Raw genomic sequence first — 20,840 nt, forward strand, 5'->3', positions numbered from 1 at the left:
CTTCTTTAGTAAGTTGTGTTACATCAGTAGTGATTACCTGAGTTGTTACCTGATTGCTTGATGAACTAACTTCATTTTCCTCAGAATCAGCCATGAGAGCTAAGTTGACATACTCCACATCTTCATTCTCTTCCTCTCCATCAGCTGCCCAATCTTTTTCTTGAGTAATGAAAGCCCTTTCCTTTTGCTTGAGCAGATCAAAATATTTCTTCTTGTAATCTACTTGGTCAAATTTCTTCTTTTCAGAAGTTGGCTTTCTGCACTCACTTGCAAAGTGTCCACTTATACCACAATTGAAACACTTGAACTTTGATTTGTCCACCATGTTCTTATGAGGTTTAGTGGCTCTAGTGTTTTTCTTAAACTTCATCTTTGCAAATCTCCTGGACAGAAATGCAAGATGCTCATCAACACTATCAGAGTCATCTTGACTGGAGTTGTCTTCATTCTCAGCAACTTGCTCTTTTCCTTTGCTTGATTCCTGATATCTTGTACCATCTTTGGAGTTTGATGTAGATCTCACAGTTTCTTGTCTGCATTCCCTCTCATTTTCAGCTACCAATGCAACTGAGCTTCCTTTCTTTCTCCCCTTCTCCAATACCTCATCCTGTTCCAACTCTAGTTCATAAGTCTTCAAGATTCCATATAATCTTTCAAGAGTGAAGTCCTTATAATCCTGCGAGTTTCTTAAGGAGACAGTCATGGGTTTCCATTCCTTTGGCAAGGATCTTAAGAATTTAAGATTTGAATCCTTCACCTGGTACACTCTACCATACAGCTTCAATCCATTCAACAGTTTTTGGAATCTGTTAAATGTGTCATTTAAAGATTCATTTTCTTCAAAATGAAAATACTCATACTGTTGAATGAGAAGCTGCATCTTGTTCTCTTTTACTTGTTCTGTACCTTCACACAGCAGCTGAACTGTGTCCCAAACCTCTTTGGCAGTTGAGCAATTTATCACATTATCAAACATATCCTTGTCAAGACCATTAAACAAAATGTTCATAGCCTTCTTATCCTTGTGGACTTCTTCTGTGTCTTCCATTGTCCATTCTGCTCTAGGTTTTGGAATGGATTGACCAACAGCAATTGTGGCCGTAGCAACTGTGGCTACTTTGTGGGGAATGTGAGGACCATTCTCAATACAGTTTACATAACCTTCATCTTGGGAGAGTAGATGAAGGTGCATTTTCACCTTCCAGTGGTGATAACTGTCTCTGTCAAGAACTGGGATTTTTACTCCAATATCCTTCTTACTCATCTTTGTTAGATTCCAAGATCTTTAAACTCTTTGTTTGTCAAGAGCCTGCTCTGATACCAATTGTTATTTCTAGAGAACTAACAATGAGATTTACAGAAGGGGGGTTGAATGTAAATCTCAAAACTTTTTCAAGTTTTGAGCAGTTTATAAAGACTGTGTGTTCAAGATGAACAAGTGTGTGAATTGCTTTAAGCTGATACAGACAGATATATATTCAAACACAAATGTAAAGAACACAATAAACCTTTAAAAACTTTTCTGGTGGATTTGTTATTCCACCAGAGATGGTATTTCAGAAATTCTGTGATCTAAGAATTTGATCACAGCTGCATCCTAGTACAAACTAGATAATTTTTCTCTCAAGATTTTTCTAAACAGCTCTGGAAATTTTTTTGTCTAATTACTAGCTACTACTTGGTTTATATATTACCAAGTTTACAAGTGAAGATAAGGATATATAAAATAATAAAGTAAGATCTCCACTTGTTTCTTCTCCAGTTCACTCCAGTACTTTGTTGACTTAATATCTCTTTATACTAGAGTAGAACGGCTGCTTTTTCTGATGTTCCTGAAATTAGGCTGCCACATTTCAGTTATCTCTGTTCACCCACGTGCCTCTGTTTGTAGGTACAACTACCACTTATCAACGGTTAATCAACAGAACATCCATTGAAGCTTTCATCCGTTGATGCACTCATCCGTTGAAGGATGTTATCCGTTGAAGCTTTAGAGACATCCGTTGAAGCTTAGCTTCTCATCCGTTGAAGGTCTTTAAGTCATCCGTTGATACCACTTCATTTATACAAAATTACAAGGCATGAAATATTTACAATTGGCCTTCCTATCTGCATATCTTCTAGTAGTCAACATGACTCATAGTTTCTCTCAACTTCTAAGAATTACATCTTAAATATAGAGACTGAAATATGCTACAACACTAGACTTATTTCTAAGTAAAGCTACACCATCAACGGATAGCCAAAGTGGTCTTATCCGTTGAGGCTACAGACACTGAATTTCTACTTAAGTGTTTTGTTAAACATATCATCAAACTAATGCACATATATTCCTAACAATCTAAGTGGTGGTTGTGATTAAATATACTGATTAGTACCTGAACGCCGGGAGGATGAGTGACAGGAGTAGTCAGCTGTGTCGGAGGAGTACCAGTCTCAACCTCCTAAAATAATAAAAAATAATAATCACACACAATGCACACAATGCACAAATGCAGTTTTAAAGAACCAAATTAATACACTACCTCAACACCGACTGGAACAGAGGTAGAAATGGGAGAGGATGTAGGAGGTGGAACAGATGTAGGAGGGGTAGCGGATGTAGGAGGTGGAACATATGTAGGAGGGGTAGCGGATGTAGGAGGTGGAACAGATGTGGGAGGGGGAGCCGATGTATGAGGGGTTCGCTGGGAGGGAGGAGGTGTTGTACTACCGACAGGATGGGTAGTATGAACATCAACAGTCTCACCCTACAATAACATGTTAATACATATCAATGCATTATTTAAGAAGAGAGTACCATATCAATGCATTATTTAAGAAGTTTATCAAAGAGTACATGGCGTAAGCGTTTCTGGGAGACATGAAGTGGGTCCTCGGAAGACTGTGCATCACTAGTCTCAACCTGTGGTTACATTTACAACATTTCAATACATTATCAATTATAAACAATGTTATCGTGAAATTTCTGACAAATAAATAATACTACCTCGCGTGCACGTTTATGAGATACAGTGTCATGATCAGGTCTTTTAAGGGAGGGTCTATCAACCAAATGACCCCTCCACTCGGTCATGACTCGATCATATCGAGTCAAAAAATCAGGAACCGCCTCATAAAACCAGTCTCCAACATCATGACCGTGTACCACCTGAGCCAACCTCATAGCACTCTCCAACTAAAATATAAAAAAATGATAAATAATTAAGCATTTTATTCCTAAAAATGCAAGATTTAATCAATTTAAGGGGTTAAATGCATTAATTCTTTTTTTAAGTCCTAAATATGAAATAATTAGGCATTTATTCCTAAAAATGCAAGATTTTATCAATCTATGGGGTAAAATGCATTAATTCCTTTTTAAGTCCTAAATATGAAATAATTAGGCATTTTATTCCTAAAAATGCAAGATTTAATCAATCTAAGGGGTAAAATGCATTAATTCTTTTTTTAAGTCCTAAATATGAAATAATTAGGTATTTTATTCCTAAAAATGCAATATTTAATCAATTTAAGGGGTAAAATGCATTAATTCCTTTTTTAAGTCCTAAATATGAAATAATTAGGCATTTTATTCCTAAAAATGTAAAATTTAATCAATTTAAGGGGTAAAATGCATTAATTCTTTTTTAAGTCCTAAATATGAAATAATTAGGCATTTTATTCCTAAAAATGCAAGATTTAATCAATCTAAGGGGTAAAATGCATTAATTCTTCTTTTAAGTCCTAAATATGAAATAATTAGGCATTTTATTCCTAAAAATGCAAGATTTAATCAATTTAAGTGGTAAAATGCATTAATTCTTTTTAAGTCCTAAATATGAAATAATTAGGTATTTTATTCCTAAAAATGCAAGATTTAATCAATTTAAGGGGTAAAATGCATTAATTCTTTTTTAAGTCCTAAATATGAAATAATTAGGCATTTTATTCCTAAAAATGCAAGATTTAATCAATCTAAGGGGTAAAATACATTAATTCTTTTTTTAAGTCCTAAATATGAAATAATTAAGCATTTTATTCCTAAAAATGCAAGATTTAATCAATTTAAGGGGTAAAATACATTAATTCTTTTTTTAAGTCCTAAATATGAAATAATTAGGCATTTTATTCCTAAAAATGCAAGATTTAATCAATTTAAGGGGTAAAATGCATTAATTCCTTTTTTAAGTCCTAAATATGAAATAATTAGGCATTTTATTCCTAAAAATGCAAGATTTAATCCATCTAAGGGGTAAAATGCATTACTTCTTTTTTGAAGTCCTAAATATGAGATAATTAGGCATTTTATTCCTAAAAATGCAAGATTTAATCAATTTAAGGGGTAAAATTGCAAGAATTAAGGAAGAGTTATAAAATATACCGCATCAACTATATTCTGCTAGTTATACTAATCACGAGGCCGTATCTTAGTGGCATGCTCAGCTACAAACGGTGCTATCTTCAATCTACTCACCCTCATATACCAGTACATGTACTCTGTCATCGGTACATAAGCCCCCTCTGTAACAATAGGCAAACCCGTGTCAACAAAAGAATCCCACTCCAATATAAACTGTCTCAACAAAACAGTATGGTTATCCCGTTGTGGGATAACCTCTCCACACGTAGAAAACCGTGATCCACCGGCTCCTCAGGAATATGCTACAGCATACCGAACTGTCTCAGAACCCCGTCCGGCATGACATACTCCACCATCTCAAAATGAATCATCGGTATGCGACCGAGTGCCGTATGCAACATATCCATCATGTCAGTATCATAATCATCGGCACTATAATCAATCCTCCTATAAAACCTCCGATATGGCTTCCATGTCAACCAACTCATCTGAAAGCTATCAAAATCTCCCCGATAATCTCATGTGTGATGGTGAGGGTTACTCCTCCTATTAGCTACCGGTCTAGCCCACGCTGTAGCCCTCGGCAACACAAACCTCGTACGCGGTGCAATTTCCGGACGGTCAGGCAATACCCTCTCCCAAGCCCACAACATCAGCAACATACCTGAAGACTTATGCACAGCCTTCGACAAGCATCTATGAAAGTAGCTCAGAACAGCAGCCCCCCAAGCTTAATCGATAATATGATCAGTGTCATGTATAAGCTGTAGATATCGGGGGTGCACCACATCCCGAGATGAGGTAGGAAATAATATACCTCCAATCAGAAACAGAAGATATGCACGGGTGTAAACTATAGGATCGTGCTGAAGAAACTCTGGACGCTGCTCCCCCTCTGGCCTAGAACCATATCTCGTGCGTAACTTGTGAAGAGTCACCCCGCCTCGACCATACATATCAGCCCGCTCCTTCTCAGTCATCCTCAAATCCTCCCAGTTGGTCACCCAATACGGTTTCGGATTATCAAGCTCCGTATGGGTAACAGCACGACCAGTAATAGGCAGCCCCAGGATCATGTAAACATCCTCCAGTATAATGGTCATCTCACCGAATGTGAAGTGAAATGAGTTAGTCTCTGGCCTCCACCTCTCCACTAGTGCAGTGATCAAGCGAATATCATTCTGCGGAACAACCAAGGGGTTAACAAACACCCCGAAACCCCAGTTTGTAAGCAAATGTATTTGCTCCTCATCCAATACTCAGTTACCCATGTTAGCAGTCAACTGTCTAACATCGAGCCTCTCCCTCTCACCCCCATGCCATATAAGAGTACTAATGTGATCATCCTGCATGGTCAGCAATGATCGATCCATAGGCCCGCATTCCATATTCATTTTATCTGCAATTTTCAAAACAAGAATTATTTCAGTTTGATATTATAATGCACAAATAACGGCAGAATAACAAGCAACTAAACAAATAACTGCAAATAAACAAGTAATTAAACAAGGATAGATTATGAACAATTAATTAACAATTAAACAAGTAATTTGTAATTAAATAAGTGTAAACAAGGATATCTTTAAATATATCCTTATTTCAATTCAAATTAATTATTCTAATCATATTTAGTCATTTTCATTAGCCCCAATTAAACAAGTATTTAAACAAATATATATTTAAATACTAAGAAATATCCTTAATTAAAATTATTAATTCAAATTAACCTAATAATTATTCATAACTATTCCAAACAATTTATCATTAATTTTAAATATTAACCTAATTATTCGAATGAAATTCACAACTCAAAATTAAACCTAAATTCATTTATTAACTAATTTATTTCAAATTAAAAAATTAAAATGACCTAATCTTTATTTCAAATTATTACTTTAAAATTCAAATTAATTATTCTAATTATATTTAGTCATTCTAATTAGCCCCAATTAAACAAGTTTGCCTAACTCATATATTTAAATACTAAAAGCATGCCTAATCACCCATAATTAGCCCAAATCATCTATCATTAATCTTAAATTTAATCTAATAATTTGAATTAATATGTATATAATTAACTTAATTATTCGAATGAAATTCACAACTCAAAATTAAACCTAAATTCATTCCTTAACTAATTTATTTCAAATTAAAAAATTAAAATGACCTAATTAATCATAACCCTAATTGTTAATTATGCCAAATTTTAACATATAATTCGAAATAAAAATTAATTAATTCAAAATAAAAAATTAAAAATTCCTAATTAATGCTAACCCTAATTCGAACTAATTAATCAGAAAGAATCATGAACATATAATTCGATCTAAAAAGTATCAAATCATGCTACAATTTGAACTAAAAAGAATAAAATCATCATACAATTCGACTAAAAAAGAATAAAATCAACACAAATAATCAAGATTATCATGTGTGTATAATCAAGAACATCTTGCGTGTGTACTGTGTATGTGTGTATATATACATACATCTCGTGTGTGTTTGTGCGTATACAAGAGAAAAAAATGGAAGAAGAATAACGAACCTTTGAATCAAGGAAGAAGAACACAAAAGAATCAGTTGCAATTGCCTTAGAAAAGCTCGAAATCTCCCTAGGATCGCACAGAATCGCCCAAAAAATGCTCAAGAACAGATTTTAATCGTTAAAACTGCTAACAGTTGGTTAGCAGGGGTTTATCTGTACACGACTTCCGCAATGAATCATTGCGGAAGTATTAAGGGCAAAAGGGTATTTTCAATCCTTCCGCAATGAATCATTGCGGAAGCCAGGGTAAAAAGGTAATTTAATATCCTTCCGCAATGAATCATTGTGGAAGGATATCCTTCCGCAATGAATCATTGCGTAAACGTTGGATCTGAAAAAACCCCAACCATGGATGAACCATTGCGTAAACGTTGGATCTGAAAAAACCCCAACCAACCATGGTTGGGGAAGGGGACCCCTCTTGTTTTGATACAGAGTTGTTTATAAAAACATGTTGTAACATTATGTTAATTACGGACCCAAACATCTGAACTCTTACAGGGGTATCCTGTAAAACCAAATTTGTGTGGAATTATTTCCTTTTCGGTTTTGGTCAAGGATCCCACTACGGGGGCGGTTCTACTTCGAGGGGAGAACAAAAATGATCTTTACTACGCACCAAATCTCAGTTCATTGGCACAAATAACCAACATCAAGTCATGGCATCATCGTTTAGGGCATCCTGCTATCAAAGTTCTTAAGTTTGCTTTACGTTCGAATAAATTAGTTCCTACTGTTCCACTAAATTTTCAGTTTAATTGCAATTTTTGTTCATGTAATAAGAGTCATAAAATTTCTTTTGGTATTTCATTTATGAAGAGTTCAAGACCTTTGGAATTACTTTACTCAGATGTCTGGGGTCCAACAATTACTTATGTTGATGGTTTTCGATATTATGTCAATTTTGTTGATCACTTTACTCGCTATATTTGATTTTACCCAACTAAACATAAATATGATGTAAAACATGTTTTTGGACAGTTTAAAACAATTGTAGAAAAAATAATTCAACTTCCAATTATTTTTATCTACTCAGACAATGATGGTGAGTATTTGCCTTAAAATCTTTGTTTATGTCATTTGGCATCTCTCATTTTACAACCCCTCCACATACTCATGAACACAATGGTTTAGCAGAACACATACATGGCCATATTGTTGAGACAGGTCTCACTTTACTACACAATGCCTCACTTTCATTGAAATACTGGTTGTATGCATTCTTTGCTGCTGTTTATTTAATTTATAGAATGCCTGCCAAAATTTTGAACTTTTATACACCATATGAACTATTGTTTCGAGATAAGCCAAATTATCACAGACTGAAAGTCTTCGGATGTCTCTGCTACCCATGGCTTAAGCTCCTACACTTCATCCAAGTTAAATCCATCATCCATCCCTTGTGTTTTCTTGGGTTACTCTAGTTCACAGTCAGCATATAAGTGCTTAGATCTGTCTGCAAATCGCTTGTATATCTCTCGACATGTGCGTTTTATAGAAGATCAATTCCCATTCCAAAATTTATAGAAACTTCCTTCTGAATCGTCCGCTAGTGCAGATCCAAGGCCAGGTATTGCTTCTGACTCAAACTTAAACTCGGATTATAACGTCTATCAATACTTGTGTCCCTCTATTACCTATTCTTCCAAAGTGTCCACTCTTAATACTGTAGATCATTTCATAACCCCATTGCCCTTTGTTTTTACTTCGGATAATACTAGCTCACCTTCTTCACCTACGACTAGTGATCATTAAAACCAAACAGCTAATTCACCACCTTCGACTACCTCCACCCCCAATCCAACACTCCCGACTTTCTCTTCTCGTCTTCCTCCCAGGCACCGCCAACGTAATCCAAAGTACTACAACAACTCATTTATTAATCACACCACCTTATATCCATTACCTCCATCCATTGAACCTGCATCTACTGCTGCAGCTCTTAAGGATCCTCACTAGCATGCTGCTATGGCCTCTGAATTTGATGCTCTTCTTCAGAATGGTAATTGGGACTTGGTTCCTAGAACAACTCAAGATATTATATCGTGCAGGTGAATTTTTCGTGTCAAACGAAATCCTAATGGTTCCATTATTGAACAAAGCCCGTCTTGTTGCGAAAGGATTCCAACAACGTCCTGGTGTTGCTTTTTCAGAGACCTTCAGCCCTGTTACAAAGCCGGTTACGATTCGGGTATTTCTGAGCCTTGCTTTGACCCTGGGCTGGTTATTGAGACAACTGGATATCAATAATGTCTTCTTGAATGGTACTCTAGAAGAGAAAGTATACATGCTTCAACCACCTCTCTTCAGTCATCCTTCTTATCCAAATTTCATTTATCGGTTACGCAAAGCTATCTATGGGTTAAGGCGGGTACCACGGGAGTGGTACAAAGCACTTAAGAAGTTCTTACTTGATTTTGGTTTCAAAAATTCATTGGCTGATGCTTCACTCTTTATTTATAATAATAATGGTGTGATTATGATCTTTTTGGTTTATGTCGATGATATAGTGCTCACAGGAAACTGCTCATCTACTCTCGATGGATTTGTACATCAACTCGACGATACTTTTTGGGAAAATCGATGTTTTTTTTGTCACTAACGTTACATTTCTTTTTCATTTTAAACCATTCCGTTAACTTTGTCTAAAAAACGTGAATTTCAGTATTTTATTTTGGTTAATCGTTTACTAATTTTAAAGTTATGAATATATAGATTGTTCTATTTTGAATTCGCATGTGTTTATATAGTGATTTCTGGGTTATAATTTTGTGTTCGCCGGAAAAATAGACAACACTTGTTTTCTTCATTTTTTTGACTGATTAAATGATTATTTGTTAGTATAAGTTGGTGTTATAATCTTGTAGTAGTGTATTGGTTCATATGTATTAAGTTTTATTGAGTTTTGAATCAATTTTGCTATTACCAAATTTTAAACTCGCCAGAATTTTTTATTAGAACTCGACGGAATCATCAAGAAGCACTTTGTTTGTGATTGTTGTTACTAGATATGAATTGTTAAGTTTGTATAGAGGGATTTGTCCATGAATTGGCTTATCCGGAAAAATGATAGGTCATTGGAACGGTGCCGGTTTCAGAACAGCCCAGATTCCGGCAGTTGTTTCTTCATTTTCCGGTTGTTTTAACGGAAAGAAGTTAACCTTAACGGAATGTGGTAGAATTCAATACAAAAGTAACGTTAGTGACAAAAAAAATAAAAATGTAAGGTGAGTGGTAGGTTTCTAAAGAAATAAATAGTTGATTGATAAAAAAATTGATTTTCCCGTGCTTTTTCTCTCAAGGATCTTGGTGTTTTGAATCACTTTCTTGGAGTAGAGGCCATTCCCACGACAACTGGTATTTTCTTGTCTCAAGCTCAACACATTTCTGATCTCCTATCTAAACACAAGATGGATAGTGCAAAAGCTATTGTTACACCAATGTGTTCGGACATCTTCCCTCACTTTTCTTGATGGTAGCCAGAAAATTGATCCCACACCTTACCGACAACTTGCCGGGGGTCTTCAATACTTGTGCATCTCGCGTCCAGACATAAGCTATGCTGTTAATAAGCTATCTCAATATATGCAAGCTCCTTTTGAGCAACATTAGACTGCTATATATACTTTGTAAACAATCAATAGAACTCAAGCAGAAGCTATTATCTTCTGTTACATATATCTTACTAATTATTTACTGGATGTATATTTTTTTGAAGTCAAACCTCGGTAAATGTAAATGGGATTGAAATTTAGTTTACTGGATATTTTTTGAAGTTATTCATTTATCTAGACTATATTCTCATTAAATTAAAATACAATAGCGTGCTCATTTAAAAAAAATCTTTGATAAAGTGAATCATAAGAGTTACTAAATTTCCTAGAATAAAAATGTTCCTTTCAGTATTTTATGAGCAGAAATAGGAAAACTAGATGCATTATTATCCGACGCATCAATGCTGTCCAAATTGGAGAGTATTTTATTTAAAAAATAAAATTCCAGAAATTATCTGTTTTTCTTAAATTGATGTATACATTTAGTGGCATTTTGATAAATTTTCCGAAAATGTTTGTATATTTTAAAGAAAAATACTAAGTGCTCCAAAAAAAATTTCCCAATAAAATTCCCAAATACCGATGTGTCACTTTATAGATAGCAACAAAGAACGAGCCCGCATAAATATGCATTTACAAATCAAAAACCGCCATGTTGTCACATCCATTTGGTAAAATTTTTGGGGAAAATCTTTGAGAATCCAGTACTGCTCTATTTTAAAAGGTGGTAGAGTTTTTGTTGAAGGTTCATAGTATTTGCATCAACATGGGGGATGGGATTCATCACCTTCCATTGCTCGAACATTCAGTCAACCAATTTCTTATGCAATCCAAGAGGTGAGTGTTTTAGTTTGTTTTCTTATGCTGATTTCATTTATTTTGTTGTTAAACATTCAGTTTATTATAATTCTAGCTTATATATTGTTCCATATCTTCCTGCTTTTCTTCCCCTTCAGTTTGCAGTTTCTTTTCTAATTCTTGAGCCAGTTTCTACTACATTCTTCATTTCTACAAAGATTTTTATGTTAGGCTAAATTGAGCTTCCCTCGAAAGAATGGTTTTGCTATACTATGGTATGCATAATTGGATTACGAGGTGATACGTGCATACCCTTGATTTATAAGTGCACGTCTTTTATTTAATTGATACCGAATTGTCCATGTTACGTCCATGTTACATAAGGATTGTTTGGAATCGAAGATGTATACATTAGACAAGAATATTTACGTCTCAATCTCAACAAAGGGTGTGCACCTACACATCAAGCGTGTGCACATAACAGCTCTCATATGAAATCTTTTTATGTTTTGCACCATGCTAATGAGGATGTAATTCTAGAAGTGTGAAATTTCAAGCAGTAGTATTTTTTGAGAGAACTTTGACATCTTTGAGTGATAAAGCTCTGATGTTAACTTATTACAGGAGCATTGCCACCGTGCCTTAACAGCGTCCTATTCATTTGGGAGGTACGAGTCAGACCTGGACTGGGGAAAATGGTCATGCTTTTCTCAAAATCGGTGTTTGGAAGAAGTTCAGAAACTCTCCAAGCCTGGTACTGTTGCTGCTATGAAAGCTTACTTTGAAGCTCGTTATAAGAGATTTGCTTACAGTAAGAAATCTGCTGGGGTTATACCTAATGGTCAAGATGAAGTGCCTCGTGATTCTCGTAAGTCCAGTGTTAAGCAGATTCATAAAAAATCTCAGATGGCTTCAGATTTGGCAAAATTCAGTAAGAATGTGTCTTGTTATGTGACCAAGTAAATGGGCTATCTAGTAGTGAGGGGTTCCTTTCTAGTTATTCTGAGCACTTCAATGTTGTTGCAGAAGCAAATGATACGAGAAATGTCTTAAAGGAAGGAGAAGTTAATACAGAACAATATGGTTTTGTAGAGAACTCAATTGATGTAGATTCCTCAAGGCAGCATGGAAATGGACAAAAGTGTAATGGTATCAGATCTACAAAGGTTATGAGGAAACTATCAAAGGTAAGCAGCATAAACAATCTGATAATCTACTTACTAAATTGAAAATTGTCTTCTTATTATCTTCTGATGTCCTAGAACAATGCTGAAATTGGAGATCTAACACCGTCAAGCACAAGAAAGCCTGCAATCTCTTCATCGAAGGCAGCAAAATATGGTAGTGCATCAAAGCTCCGAGCTCCTGTTATACCTAATAGTAAGATGACTGCAAGAGACTCCATAGTGGAAAGGCGATCAAAGTTAGAATCATTTCATAAGTCATTAAGTTCTGCTTCATGTAGTGAAGCCAAAAAGACATCCTCCCCAATTCTTGATAGCATCCGAAATTTGAGAATCATTAAAAACTTTGGCAAGTCACCAAAGGACAGCAAAACTGAGCAGGCTCCAACAAGGGTATGTCTTTTGGATTTGCACCTATATGCAACAGATACATACTTGCACACATATCACCGACATGCTAACATGTCACAACCAGATAACAAATTGAACTACTTTAGTACAAATTCGAGATGACCACTCTTCTTGACTTACAGGAGCATTTACATGGAGTAGGAACAAGTGAAATTGAAAACCCTCATCAGGAATATATAAGGTACTTCATTACAAAACCTCCAAGATATGTATGCCTCTGAGTGCTTTCAGTCATCTGTTCCTACTTTTGCTATTCCCGGTTTTGCATCCCTTCTGTCCAACATCGTAAATCTAGCTATTTTTTCCCAGTTGTATATAAACTAAATGTGCAATATAAGGGCACTTGCCACCTCTAGAGATGCTCTTCATTCCTCATTTACTTTTAACAATGTAGTTACTCAAAGTTACATTTTAACCTTTTCCTCAAATAATGTGGGCAGTTGTGCAGAATCTTTAAGTGCGGGAAGAAAAAAATCATCGTCTGCTGTATTCTCATCCTTCAACTATCAACATGAAGATATAGGAGCAAGACATGAAGAGGTAAGCTCAAACTCAGTACAAGTCATCGTCGACTGTCCTCTATGAATATCGTTTTTTATGCTGATCTTGTACATGTAACCTGGCTTCCAGAAACTTGAGAACAAGCTTAAGAAAGGGACAGAGAAGGCTCAAAATGCAAAGAAAATCTAAGCTAAATTCAAAGCTTCATTAGTCGGCACTCTAAAAAAAACTCAATCTATGGAGGAGGTCTTGTGATATGTAATCTTCTTGTCCACATGATCTTATTGAGTATCACAGTTCACAATTAACCTGTGTAGACTCGAGAATATAGATTTATAAACTGAGATCTGTCAACTATGACTAAAATCTGCTTAATTGTTTATGAGGTTCGATTGTTAGGAGTTGGCATGTTTAATTGTTTATTAGCTGCATTGCTCTTTATATAGAGTTGATTATGTACCCTCAATCCAGAAGCATCATCTGCCAGCATGAGCTCTGATACCATGTTTAGGAATCTAAAACCTCGAGTTAAAGAATGGCTCTTTCCAGAATCTTATATTATTCTAGCACTATGTACATGCCTTTCTCGTAAATTCTTGTTTTTTTACAATTTCCTCTATAACTAATTTCACAGAAGCAAAAAATTAACTGATTCATGTTATATCTTGCAGCCTCATGCCTTGAGACTTGGAAGGACACTACCTCCCAGACAAGGCCGTGACTCTGATTGTTCACGAACTCGTTCCGAATCATCAGGAACGACACAGATCAAAGTATGTTACAGGAAAGCGTAGATGAATTCAAAAACTCGTCATTGCCAAAGAAGAATTTTTGAACATAAGCCTAATTATTTTTAAAAAAAAAATTGTGCAAGGTATATTTCATACATAATCGTTGTTTTCTTCATGCTTAACCTTCCATCTCAATTCTCAAGGTGATCAAATTGAAAAATCAACTGAAAACAAAAATGGAACAAGTAGAAAACAGATGATACAATGATAAAAAGTATGAAATGGGCATCAACAAGCCCAATTCGTATTCGTTATCCACAAGCCCAATTTTTACTTTGGATCTCTAAATATCTAAATTGGGCCCAAATTATGTGAAAAACATTGGACACTAGGTAACTAAATAATCCTCCTGCCCAGTCCATGGTCCATCCATTTAGTTGGGCTAAGCCCATTTAGTTGGGCTAAACTATTTTGTACTTCTATCTTGCTCACTGCCACGTATTTATTTATTCAAAAAAAATTGTTCACGGTACATAAATATAACAGGGCCTTTCTTCTCGAGAGGACTCTCTTATACAGAGAACCGTAGAGAACCCTTGATTCCATGCTAGAATTTCATCAAATTTGTTGTTAACGTAGAATAATAATTATATTTAAATATAATAAAATGTTTTATTTGAAAAAAAATAATTTAAAATTTGATTCTACTGTGAAATGAGTTTGGATAAGTGTGAGTTTACTGTGATTCTACTACAGAATCACTTTAAACTATTTAATCAAATTTAAATGATTTTTTAAATAAAAAAAGTGTGCAACTTCATTTTTTAATTTGGTAATTAAATTTTGTAACTATATATGATGAAAAATAAAATAAATTATGTATTTATATTATTTTAATAAGGGTTCTCTACGGACCTCTATATAAGAGAGCCCTTTATGGATTGCTACCCAATATAACAATGTCCGTAAATTTATTAATTTATTTTGAAATTAAACGTTTTTTATTTTTATTAATTTATATTTATTTAGTTAATAAAATAAGAATGAAATTTATTTGTAAATAACCTAAATAAAATGGATAAGCAATATGTATTCGTTAGAGAATTGCAACGAGAGGGAAATTTATGATTATACCTCCTGGACCAGAGTCTGTCGCTTAAATAGGATTTAACTGACGTGATTTGCTGACTATTAAGTGAGCCTGAGCCTATAGGATTTATCCATTGCACCCGAAAATTAACGGTTGCAGATTAGTTACGATAAAAAAATTGCAATGCTGAGATATGAAACGATACATTTTTTATTTTGTATCTACATTATATCTACTTCTTTTATCAGATTCCTGTTATATCTATATTTTATTATACCCTTCCCAAATAAAGATTCAATATTAATTAATCCACCCTATCCAACTATTTAATAAGCAACTCAAAAGACCATCTCACTGAACAGTTCTAGACTATTATTGAAGTCATCACTATCATCACAATTCTTGGTACAACTAATATCATGCAGCACCAAAATCATTTCCATTCCCTTAACCTAAATCTAGCAATTATCTAGCAGTTACTCTTCCCTTTTCCAAAAAAAATCTCAAAATCATCTTATCCTTTTCCATTCAATTTTCGTTCATATCGGAATTTATTTAATGTGTTATATTCCGATTCTCCGGTTTAATTCTTCTTGATCTCAGAATTTTCTTAACCTGATCGTTTATCTCAAAACTTATTTAACACGTTATATTCCGATTCTCAGGTTCAATTCTTCTTAATCTCATAATTTTCTTAACATATTATATTTCGATTCCCCAGACACTATCTTAAACGGTATTTACTTGATACTGTTAATTGATTGTTATACTTCGATTCTCATATATTTCAAAATTTAATTAGATTTATTTTAAATATTATTTTTTTACAATAATAATCTACTAAAAACTCGAAAGGGTAATTCGGTAAAAACACTTTTACCAACAAAAAGTGACATACATTGTGCCATATACACACGTTTGTGATAAACAATACAAACATGAATTGTGTATATAGAAGCACCAAAATGAAATGAAACAGAATTTGACTGCATTATCACTATGATCAAATAATTACGTCACAAAAACAAGCCGCCCCATTTCTACAACTCTCTCTTTATTATCAAAATTTCATCATCCTATCTGCTTCTGTTGCTCTTAGTGTAGTTGATAAAATACACACACTTTTGGAATTATAAGGCACTCAATTTCAATTTTTCAACTTACCCATCAACTCTTTCTTGATAAAGATTGGATTTTATTCACTTTCTTGATTATTCTTGGCCTCAACTATTGAAAAAAGTGTTAAAGATTGAATCTTTTTGAGTGGTTTTGAACAAGTGATGGATATGATGTATTACCCACTTGGGAGGTCTTCTTGTAGTGAGTCTTTGAAAGTCTTGGAGGCTGATATTCAACATGCTAATTCTCTGTGAGTTTTTAGTGTTTTTTTTAAAGATTATTTTTTTGAAGCTTAATTGAAGTTGTGGGCTTTTTTAATTTGTTTGTGTAACTTGCATTTAGATTGTATGTGATTTTATAGTTTTTTTGGTTGTGGTTTTGTTAGTATTTTTATTGATTGTGTGATCATGGTGGTGGTGTAGTTATAAAATTATGCAATTGAAATTGGAAAGTTTGTGATGGTTGTCGATTTTATGTGTGTTAGGAGGAAGGAATGTGAGAATTGGGATGACCCTTGTAGTGTTTTAGTGTTGATGGTTTCGAAGTGGATAGGTCATGGTTGTGTTTGTGTTGATTATGGTTTTTGTCGAGTTTCGTAAAAATATTGGTGCTATTTGTTGTTGTTAATGCTATGTCATGGATGTTGATGGAATCTCATGTTTTAATAGGTTGTAATAACAAGTTTTTTGTGCGAATAGTAAGGAGGTGATTGTGTTGTAGGGATTTGTTGGTTGTGGAAATAGACATATATGTATAAGTTGCAGTGAGTTGTTCGTTTGGACAGGTTGGGGCGGCTAGGGCGTCAGAGCAGGAAGTTATGGCTCGATTTGATTGCTGCAAGTTGATTGGAGCATTATGCTACGAGATTTAGGGAGTTCAGTCTAGTTTTTCGTTAAATTATTTTTGTATTTGTCGTAATAGGGTTAAACAAAAATATGTTCTTATACGGCATAATGTATCTGTACATGATTCACAATGATTTGTTTTTATTCGGCGATTAATTAATACATTAAATTTATATCTCTTGAATTTTGTGGTGCAGAGCTGCTTCCATTCCAAGAGGAAAAGGCGGTTCTCACCTTCAAATGAAATTGGCATACAACCATTTGGCACCGCTCCTCCTCTTTTTGCTCCAGTGGATTGACTGTTCGTGCACGTGTCTACTTCCGAATTATCTAAATCTTTTTCACGTGCTTGTATATAAGGTTGGTAAATGATTTTTATTGATCTTGCACCTTATCTGCAAGTTGCCTTTATCCATTTACAAGTAAAACATAAATTGAGAAGGCCCCTTTTTTTGCTCTTTTTTTTTTCACGGAGCGGATAGAGTAATACAAGGACAAAGGAATGTGTCAATTTTTAAATAGAGTTAATTGCATTTTATAACCCCTACCTTTCATGAATAACAAAACTATATACTTACTTTCAAAAATACAGTTTGCAACCCCTAACTTTAGATATCAAATACAATATGCATCCCTTTAACCATTTTGTTAAAAATATTTATATTGTGGAGGGTAAAATTGAAATTCAACAAAATATTTAAATAATAATTTTGATTTTTTAATTAAACTAAAATTTAGAATTTCAAATTATAAAAATAATATTAATGTCAATTATTTTATTACTCAATATAATTTTTAAAATTTCAAAATATAGATATATTTAAAAACTTTATGATTATATATATAAACATATATTTTGCTTAATAAATATATTTTAAGTATTTAGCATTATGATTAATTTAAAGTATTACTAATAGAAAATAGCTATAATTTTTTTCATGTAAAATATGCATTAAAATAAATATTTTAATTAATTTGAAATTTTAGTTATTAATATTAACATCTCAATTTCAATTTTATAACCGTAAGGGATGCATATTGTAGTTGATATTGAAAGTTAAGGGTTGCAAATTGTATTTTACAAAGTAGGTATACTGTTTTGATTTTAAATGAAAGGTGGGGGTTGCAAAGTGCAATTAACTCTTTTAATTATATCATTGTAAATTAGAAAAAAGGAGTCATGAATGAACTAGACTAGTAGCCTCTTGGTAATTTTCTTACTCTATGAACCATATATATATATATATATATATATATATATATATATTTCCCTTCCATGTTTCTTGTATAAATATATAACTGATTCTTCTAACTATTTTACCTTTGTAGGTAGAAAGAGATGGAAAACCAAAGATGTCTGGACATGGGAGAAAGGCAACCATTAAAGACTTCTATGGTATGCTAACATCCATTTATAAAAAATAAATGTAAAGAATTGTTCATGGAGGGTGCTAACTGCTAAGTGTAATTACTCTTAACTGGATTGCTTTGCTCTAATGAAAACAATTTCAGCTGTTATATTGCCATCTCTACGACGACTCCATAATGACTTGGAGCTAAGTAACATAAAAGATGAGAAACCTGAATTGGGAATCATTAGCAAGAAGAAACTGGAAGCTGAAACTAGCTTTTCCAATGTTGATCCGGAGAGGGAAGACGAATGTGGCATTTGTTTAGAGCCATGCACGAAGATGGTCTTGCCTAATTGTTGTCATGCAATGTGCATTAACTGCTACCATGATTGGTAACTAAGTACCTATTATCTGGTCTTTTATTATATGATCTTCTACTTTCGGTTCCTGATATATAAAAACTGCAAATTGACAGGAATGCAAGATCGGAATCATGTCCATTTTGTCGTGGTAGCATAAAGCGAGTCAGTTCTGGAGACTTGTGGGTTCTCACCTGTGACAACGACGTGCTAGACAATGATACAGTTTCAAAGGAAGACTTGCTACGTTTTTACCTATACATTAACAAACTTCCTAAAGATGTTCCAGACGCTCTTTTCTTCATGTACTATGAATACCTATTTTAATTCCGAATGTAGAACGAATGTTGTATAGATAGAACAGCCGACTCCTAGGTGTACATAGAGTCCGGCACAAAAATCTCTGCTGTTGTTACTTGTTAAAGTTGTGGTTGATTAATAAGTATCCAAGTGATACACTATCATGGTTAATAAGTATCCAAGTGCTGTTGTTCTTGTGTTTCCAGAACTTTGGTTGCTGCTCCGATTTTCTGTTGCACAGGTGAGTTATAGCAACAATTCTGATTTCTAATCATCGTTTTTTTTAATGACGAATACCAACATTTTCATCTCATCATTTACGGTGAACATATCGGGACAGAGCGTAGGGCACTGAAATGGAAAATGTCGTCACCTCCTTCTGGTTGGAGAAGGTACTGAAATAACCATTTTGAATGTTTGGAGAGGGTGGGAAACTTGAATGTCTAGGATTATGAAATTGATGAAACAGCTAAGAATAGTTCTGGCAACAAATCTTAATTCATCAACCTTTCTAGTAAATTTATATTTGAAAAGATTGTACCATGATGACCAGATTATATGCTTTATCCCGAAATTTGTCAGAGGCAATTTGTCAGAGGCGTTAATGCTCTTAAGTTGTACTCACTTTATTTAGATGAGTACAAAGGTTTTTTAAATAGTCGAGATTTATCGACATTTTTTTGTTTTGTTTATTATACAAGGTTAAGGGGTGTATTGAATTATGATTTTAATGTATTATATATAATTCATGGATTTTAATGGATTATATCTGATTTTGATTTTACACGGATTTTAGATAAAATGTCGTAAAGTTGATGAAGAGTTTTTAGGATTTAAACACAATCCTTCAAAATCTCATGTGGGATTTCAAAAACCATAAAACACATTGAACAATCTCACAAAATCCATCATTCTATGCATTCCAAAAAAATACGTCAGCATGTGAATACCATCGGATTTTAATAAATTTTAAATAATCTCAGTTGAATATCATCTGATTTTGTAGCATAATTTAAAATTCTGATTGAATATCACCAGATTCTATAGCATAATTTAAAATCCTAGTTGAATATCATAAAATTGTGATACATTTTTTAAAATCTCAGTTGAATACACCTAAATTTCATGAATGGAAAAAAATCTTTTAAAATCCTAGTTCAATACACCCCTAAATGCCTAATTAATCTGTTTAAACAAAATAAAACTGTCACCAGACATTACATACCAATACCAGTAGCATATACTTCACTTCATAAAGATATATTCTTGTTTTTGTTGGAGTAAATAACATAAATCAGTATTTGTTTTTCACAAAGTAACAGCTGATTTTATTTATACGTCGTCGTTTGAACGAAACAAAAACCATTGTATTTGAAAACAGAGGCAAAAAATTGTGTTCTTGCGGATCATCCATTGTCTTCTCCAACAAAAACCTAATCCGCATTTAACAATCTTTTATTTATTTTAAGGTAATTAATTATTTTTTTAATGAACCCATATTTCATTTTCTTCTTAATTCATATCTTTTTAGGGTTTTTGTTTGTTCATTTCTTGTATTATTAACATGCATGCATGTTTAATAAATGTACTTTTTTTATGCAAATTGTTGGGAATTAGAGATGTAAATGAATAAAGAATAGAGTTGTGAATCAATCAAATGAATTTTGTGCAAATTGTCGAATTTTACAGATTATGAAAGATTAAATGTC

At 33.6% G+C, this 20,840-nt stretch overlaps 1 protein-coding gene across 2 annotated transcripts; it reads left to right on the plus strand.

The window, feature by feature from the left end:
- Window positions 1-16,124: 16,124 nt before the first annotated feature.
- On the plus strand, window positions 16,125-19,354 carry LOC141668874 (E3 ubiquitin-protein ligase AIRP2-like). Of its 2 annotated transcripts, XM_074475918.1 has the most exons (6): window positions 16,125-16,525; window positions 17,060-17,149; window positions 17,318-17,480; window positions 18,450-18,516; window positions 18,633-18,864; window positions 18,948-19,354. In XM_074475918.1, the coding sequence occupies exons 3-6, from the start codon at window positions 17,361-17,363 to the stop codon at window positions 19,156-19,158; spliced, it is 630 nt and encodes a 209-aa protein (XP_074332019.1). In that variant the 5' UTR covers window positions 16,125-16,525; window positions 17,060-17,149; window positions 17,318-17,360; the 3' UTR covers window positions 19,159-19,354. The 2 variants fall into 2 exon arrangements, with proteins under 2 accessions (XP_074332019.1, XP_074332018.1); XM_074475917.1 differs by lacking the exon at window positions 17,060-17,149 and having other exon boundaries at window positions 16,126-16,525.
- Window positions 19,355-20,840: the final 1,486 nt, after the last annotated feature.

The sequence above is a fragment of the Apium graveolens genome, chromosome 6 (genome assembly GCF_009905375.1).
Source record: "Apium graveolens cultivar Ventura chromosome 6, ASM990537v1, whole genome shotgun sequence".
Classification (NCBI taxonomy): Eukaryota; Viridiplantae; Streptophyta; class Magnoliopsida; order Apiales; family Apiaceae; genus Apium; species Apium graveolens.